Source organism: Pundamilia nyererei, unplaced genomic scaffold (genome assembly GCF_000239375.1).
Source record: "Pundamilia nyererei isolate P.nyererei 1_Seehausen unplaced genomic scaffold, PunNye1.0 scaffold00302, whole genome shotgun sequence".
Taxonomy (NCBI): domain Eukaryota; kingdom Metazoa; phylum Chordata; class Actinopteri; order Cichliformes; family Cichlidae; genus Pundamilia; species Pundamilia nyererei.
Genome location: NW_005187703.1, coordinates 224,923 through 231,334, shown reverse-complemented (window position 1 = coordinate 231,334; position 6,412 = coordinate 224,923). Strand labels below are relative to the sequence as shown.

Here is a 6,412-nt window from a genome sequence, read left to right as displayed (position 1 = left end):
GTCTTTATTTATTTTACCTTTCTTTATCAGACACAACGCAGGAACACTGGTTACATTAGCCCTGCCACAGACTGGTGACCTGTCCACGGTGTACCCTGCGTCTTGCCCAGCTGGGATAGGCTCCAGTGCCCCCGTGACCCTGAAAAGGATGGGTGGAGGGAAGAAACACTCTTTTTGCCCAAAGACTTTGAAATAATAATACTATTAATAATAACATATCAAAAAGCTTCTAATGACGCTCCTGTACATCTGAAACAGCTTTGTGCTGATGTGCAGTGAGCCATCGCCCGGAGCCAAACCCGTTCGTGGCTCTATCTTCGTTAGAGGAGCCCACAGCATCGCGGACACAAGCCAATATGGCGGCGTTAAACCAGAGGGGGCAGTAACGCAACTCAGAGGCACAGAGGCACCCTAAAGAAGAAATTGTTCCGGACACGTGGTGCAAAGTGGGTGTGTTCATTGCGCTGATGTAAACACAAAATACGCCTCACAGCTCGACGGATAATCGTGGTGGACTGAGCTGCTGAGGTTAACCCAGAAAGAGTCGTCGGCGGTGCGGAAAACCCTCCGTGTACGTCGCGTGTAATATGCTCTAAAGCACCGAGGGGGGCGCCATGGATTTCTACATCAACCTGAAGGTGAATTTCAGGGGAAATTCCAAGAATTTCCTGCTGTCGGGATCCGAGACCAAGAGCTGGGAGTCGATGGAGGCCATGGTAAGCAGCGACGAGCAGCAGGCCTGCTGTCAGACACGACGCCACACGCATGGCGCTCACGCAGCACACGGAGGGATGGGGGTTCAGGCGGCCCACAGGTGCTGACAGACACACGGGGCAAACGCTTACACCTCCGTGTGAGAGGTGCCGTGGGCCGCTGTGTGCTCACGGAGAGGATTACTCCAGCCCGAGCCGTCACGGTGAGCGGCCCAGCCCAGCGGGTGTGACGGCGACAGTGTGCGGGAAGTACCGGGAGTGCGTCACGTCGCGCAGACCTGTGTCCCGGCCCGCTTCGTGACGGGCCGCACTCATTTCGCGCAGCTCCACGGGCGGGCCGTGATCCCTGCTTAGACACTAGGCTGTTCAGGACGTGCTCGCCCCTCCAGACTGAGCCACACTGTTGTGCATGTCAGAGCGAAACACGCCGAATAATAGAAAAATCACTGTGTGACCTTTAAGGCTCTGCGTGGGTCACAGTGGGCATCGGGGAGGTAAAGGCAACGCGTCAGACAGGCCCGTACACATTCCTGCGTTTTCTGCCCAGCGGTTTAACGTCACCACCAGCAACAGCGTAGCCAACTCACCGCCATGCGCAGTGGTTCACTCCGAGTGCAGGAAGTAAACAGACGGAACAACCACAAAGATACTCCACGGCTGCAGCACGCAGCAGGGGTGCAGGAGCTGTGTTTGTGTCCTCACTGCGAGCACGACACGGGCACACGCTCCTTATGTGTAACTAACGTTATGCTGCTTTCCTAACGTTGCCACAGGAAATGGAAGAAATGGAAGCATTTCCACTGAGCTGGTGCATTTCAGTAACACAGTAACAGATCCGAGGACAATAACCTGGAGGATGAAAGTCTGGCTGCAGTTATTTATATCTGTTATCAAGTGTTGGTTTAATTCAGATACACGCACAGATTTCTCTAATATTTGCCACGTGTAGGACTTCGGCGTGTGGGTAATATAGATGTGAATGACAGAGCTCAGCTCATCTGTGTACTGTGTTAAATCTGTGAGTCTGACATGCACCTCCTCAGAAATGTAGCTACGCACTGCAAGGATGCAGATATCCAGAGCTGCAGTAGATCTGTTTGGCAGTGCAGAGTGAAGGAGCCCTGAGCAAGAGCCCAGTTATATATGACTGGGACTGGAAATGCAGTAAGTCAGGAACAAGAAGGTGAAACGGGCTCGGAGCCCTGCATGGTCGGCTGTACCTGGAGCACATCATTGGTGTGAGTGCTGCTGAGTCACAGACGTTTGGCTGCTGAGACTGTTGCAAAAGGTTTAGCATTCACTGTTTTTCATTTGATGCCGATCTGTGAAACAGTACGAGCTTATATGTGTTTGTGTCAAAGGCATGCACTGTGCTGCTCAGAGCATGTGAACAGCTAGCAGGAGCGTAGATGGAGGCCTGTGACCTGGTCCCTGTGGCTGAGGGATCATCCTCCTAAACATACAGGAACAACTCCTCCCTCAGTCCCTCTGCAGCTGAAGCACTCGGCACACACAGTTGTGATGTCGTCCTCATTTACAATCATGGATCTGAATGTGTTCTGTGCCTGGTGTGTAAAGTATACACTTCATTTTATTGTTTTGCTATAACACCACAATAACAGTTATGTCAAGAGAGAGCACTTGTGTTACAGTGTGAGCGTAATCAGAGAGCTCGGTCCTGACAGGATGGAACCTCCGACAGCATCAGGCTCAGGGGGGGCAGCCACGGTCAGCAGGTCTGGGGAGGCCTGGGTGTGCGTGAAACACAAACTGCAGGAGATAAATCCACAGTTTTGTTCAAACACTCGTGCAGCCTAAGATGTGACTGAGGTGCAGACACTCGGTGTCAGTGCACAGAGCTCAGCTGAAGTGTTACATTAACTGAATCAAGGCAGGAAACACCATCTGGTGACGTTCGTGGGCTTTTGCTCAAGCATTGATCGAGCTGTGATTGGCTGAGTGCAAAATATGCAAAAACAATTCTTCTATGTAAGACAGTTTTAGTGTGTGACCTTTCACCCTGTAGGACTGTGTGTAAGACTGGCTTTGAACCAGAAGTAAGCAGCAGCCCTCTGTGGGTGTGTGCTGCTGTCAGCTCTGCAGGATATGATGGGCTCATCATTCAAGACCTACCAGGAATGAAGTTCAGTAGTGGATTCTTAAGCAGTCAGTGTGGGGAGGCTCTCTGTTGCTACTCACTGCAGTGTTCTGGGTCAGGTCCAGATGTTTCCAGCCTAATTATAGAAAAGAATTATAACCGTCGAGTCCTGAAGTAATGACATGTTTTGAGTAGTTGTCTTGATGCATGCTCAGTCGTCCAGGTGAGCAAATCCCAAAAGGTTGATTCTGTTTTCAGTGACTGCAGGTTTCCAACCTTAGAAACAGCACATTTGCATAATGACTGACACTAGCACCACTGAAGGAACAGTGGGGTCAGTTTGTGACCATTGATATGCAAACTGTCATGATCATTGATCAGTGGCCACGAGTCTGAAAACATCCAGATGAACAGAACCAGCTTTTGGGGCCAGACCAGCTTTGCAGAGCAGCCATTCAGAGCTATTGTGTAGCACCACACGTCTGAGATTTACAGTGAAGAAGTAAATAAGAGTTGACTTTGGATGTGACAACATCTGTCTGTCTGTTACAGGTCAAGCGCTCCTTTGGCCTGTGCAGCCTGCAGCTGACCTACTTTGATGAGGAGAACGAGGAGGTAAGAGACTGAGGAGTGCCATACAAAGTGAGATTAGTGAGTCGGTACAGCTAACCTACAGCAGTAGAGGGTGGTAGCCTAGCTGAATGGCTGTGGTAAGTTGTGCCTATAACACTTTGCTCACATTCTGACCAGGATTCACTAACAAGTGAGCAGCCCTGTATAACTCCAGGAGTTCCTCCATGTAACGCATTCTTAGCACATATTTATGTAACCGTCTTCTCCTTTTCTTCCTCCAGGTGTCCATTAACAGCCAAGGTAAGTACACCTGGGCAGTCACATGATGCTACACAGTAAACAAAGTCCAAATAAAAGTGCACTCATGTTAACGTTGGTCATTTCTGCTTGTGTTCCAGCTGAGTATGAGGAGGCTCTGAAGGTGAGCTCATTCGCGGTTAAAGATTCAAGAAGTTTATTGTCATGTGCTCTGCAGACGGTTATGCAGAGCACCTGCTTACTCTGCAGGCTCCCTTCACACGACTGCAAGAAAGTAATAATAGTAAAACAGTGCTTTGTGAATCCTGCAGCTTATATGTGGGTGTAAACAGAAGTTAGAGTGCGAGTAGTTGCAACACTGTCACAGTGCTAATATATACAGAGCGATATCAGGGTGTATATATGTACGAAAAGTGCAAATTTCCAGTTATGGATCAACAGTTGGACATAGGCAGTGGTTCAGTAGCCTGTGGATAGAAAGTGTTAGTGTGGTGTCCTTGCTTCCACACTCCTGTTCCTTTACAGTACAGACGTGACGTGGAAAGCTTCTGTGGAGTGTTTGTTTGCTGGTGTCTTGGAGTGCTGTGTTAGCTCGTTGTGTAAGCAGCGCCTCTTTACTTTGCAACGTCAGCTAAGATGTATCGAACGCCCTCACATCCAGCTCCAGCACAGATCCCTGACCTGTGTATAGCACAGATCCACCTTCATTGATGGACAAGGCATAGAAAACAGAACTGGGTCTAACATGCAGCCCTGTGGAACTCCACAGTTATTCTTAGTGTATGAAGAAGACTCCAGATTTACGGAGGATATTTTCACGTGCCGTCCATGCTATCATCCACCATAAGCTTCTATTTCATTGTGATGTGATATGAAGGGTGTGTCTTTACCATCTGTGATTATCTCTTTTATATTGAGATCATTTGGCCACATGTTTGGGTCGATAGCCACAGCTTTCCCAATCCTGATTCCAGGCTTCTCCACAACTTTGATCTGTTTAATTGATAAAGAAATAAAGTAATAGTAGCCTACTGGTGTTTCTCTTCTTTCATGGTTTGTGCAGTTACATTTGACCCATGAAAATAAAGACTTCCTTATGATATAGTATCGCTGTGCTTACTGCTCTTCTTAAGTGAAGCATTTGTGTTGCCGGTGACGAATCTAGCGGAGTGGAGAAACTGACGGCGTGTTTATTTTCCAGAGTGCGGTGAGGCAGGGGAACCGACTGCACATGAATGTGTACGAAACTCGAGGCCAGCCGACGAGGGTTGCCACCACCAAGGCCAGCGGAGCAGAACCCAAGAGGGGCTTCAGGCCCCCACAGCACTGCCCTTCACTTGCTCAGGTGGTCAGTCGCAAGGTCCAGGCTGCAGTGCCAGAACAGGGCATGGTAAGAGCCCAGCACAGGCTTCATTCTTACTGCATCTATCCACTGCTGTGCCCATATGCACATAGATGATGTTCTTTTGTTGCTCAGGTGATCATGAAAGAAGTAAAAGGGACCAAAGAAGAAGACAAGACTCCTCCAGCCTGGTTCACCTCCTACATGGAGAAGGTAAGAACGTCCTGATGAGTGTCATAGCAGTAACTCCGCTAAACGACTGATGACTAAAGTGCTCGCTACTGCATTCAGTTTAAGGACCAGGTAGTTCGTGAGGCAGTGGAAAAGATCTGTCGGGAGTTTTCAGGACAGTGCTGCATCCACAAACCCCTGGGAGGGGGAGGAGGAGCAGCAGGAGGAGCTGGTGCAGCTGGTGGAGGTAGAGTGGAAGCTGTAGGAGGAGCAGAGACCCAGCAGGTCCCCGAGGTGTCCTCTTCCACTCTGCCTGGAGCTCCGTCCTCCTCAACTCCTCCCTGCTCGTCCTGCAGGGGGCAGACTACTGGAGGAGGCTATCAGTGCAGGTATGTGTTGTTGAGTAAGTTCAGTCTTTGGATTCTGCTTGTTGATTTATCTTTGTTGGTGAAAGACGCTGTCCCGGTGTCGCAGTAGGCCTGGGTTTAACTCTAACACTTGTCAGTGTACAAATGAATAAGCTGCAAAACGTTGTTACCATGCAGAGCAGGGCGATATGCCCCAAAATATTTATCACGATATGATTTGAAAATTTGCAATAACGATGTAACTGACGATATAATTGACACGAGACAACATGCTTTACAACTCCACAACTTTGATGGGTTTTTTGCACTAATAATGTATTTTCACTTAAACAAGCAGCTGTTTTTATCTGCATTAAAGTTCTATAAACATGTAACACTGCAAATTCTTGCTGACAGTTTAACCAAAAGGCGTTTCCAGTGGAAACTGGCCGACATATCCTCAGCATAACCATGTATAACATCCACAAAACTTAAAAAGAGGTTATACACACACAATACGGTAACATTATGTTGAAGCACAGTACGTATCACTCCGCGAGGCTCCGCCTACGATAGCCGTAATGCTCCGACAATCCATCAAGCGGTGCGGTAGCTCAGCAAAGTCGCACTGAAACATTTGACAGATTTTCGAGCGCCGTGCACATAAAATCGTTTCGAGGTCAGTAAACACAACCAGAGTTCATACATAAGGCACACGGGATTATAAGGGGCTCTGTCGACTTTCAGAAAATCAAAGGATTGATTTTAAGTTCAATTCAATTCAATTTTATTTATATAGCGCCAAATCACAACAAAAGTCACCTCAAGGCGCTTCATAGATACAGAGAAAAACCCAACAATCATATGACCCCCTATGAGCAAGCACTTTGGCGACAGTGGGAAGGAAAAA

General features: G+C 48.3%; 1 protein-coding gene across 3 annotated transcripts in view; it reads left to right on the top strand.

Moving 5' to 3' along the window:
* The first annotated feature begins 445 nt into the window (after positions 1-445).
* Positions 446-6,412, top strand: part of nbr1b (NBR1 autophagy cargo receptor b) — a 22,307-nt gene continuing 16,340 nt past the window's right edge. For all 3 annotated transcript variants that reach the window (XM_005751162.1, XM_005751160.1, XM_005751161.1), the window contains exons 1-7: positions 446-716; positions 3,364-3,426; positions 3,666-3,684; positions 3,783-3,805; positions 4,844-5,032; positions 5,120-5,197; positions 5,276-5,544. In XM_005751162.1, the coding sequence (XP_005751219.1) occupies positions 615-716; positions 3,364-3,426; positions 3,666-3,684; positions 3,783-3,805; positions 4,844-5,032; positions 5,120-5,197; positions 5,276-5,544 (743 nt within the window). In that variant the 5' untranslated portion in view covers positions 446-614. The remainder of the gene's footprint in view (positions 717-3,363; positions 3,427-3,665; positions 3,685-3,782; positions 3,806-4,843; positions 5,033-5,119; positions 5,198-5,275; positions 5,545-6,412) is intronic.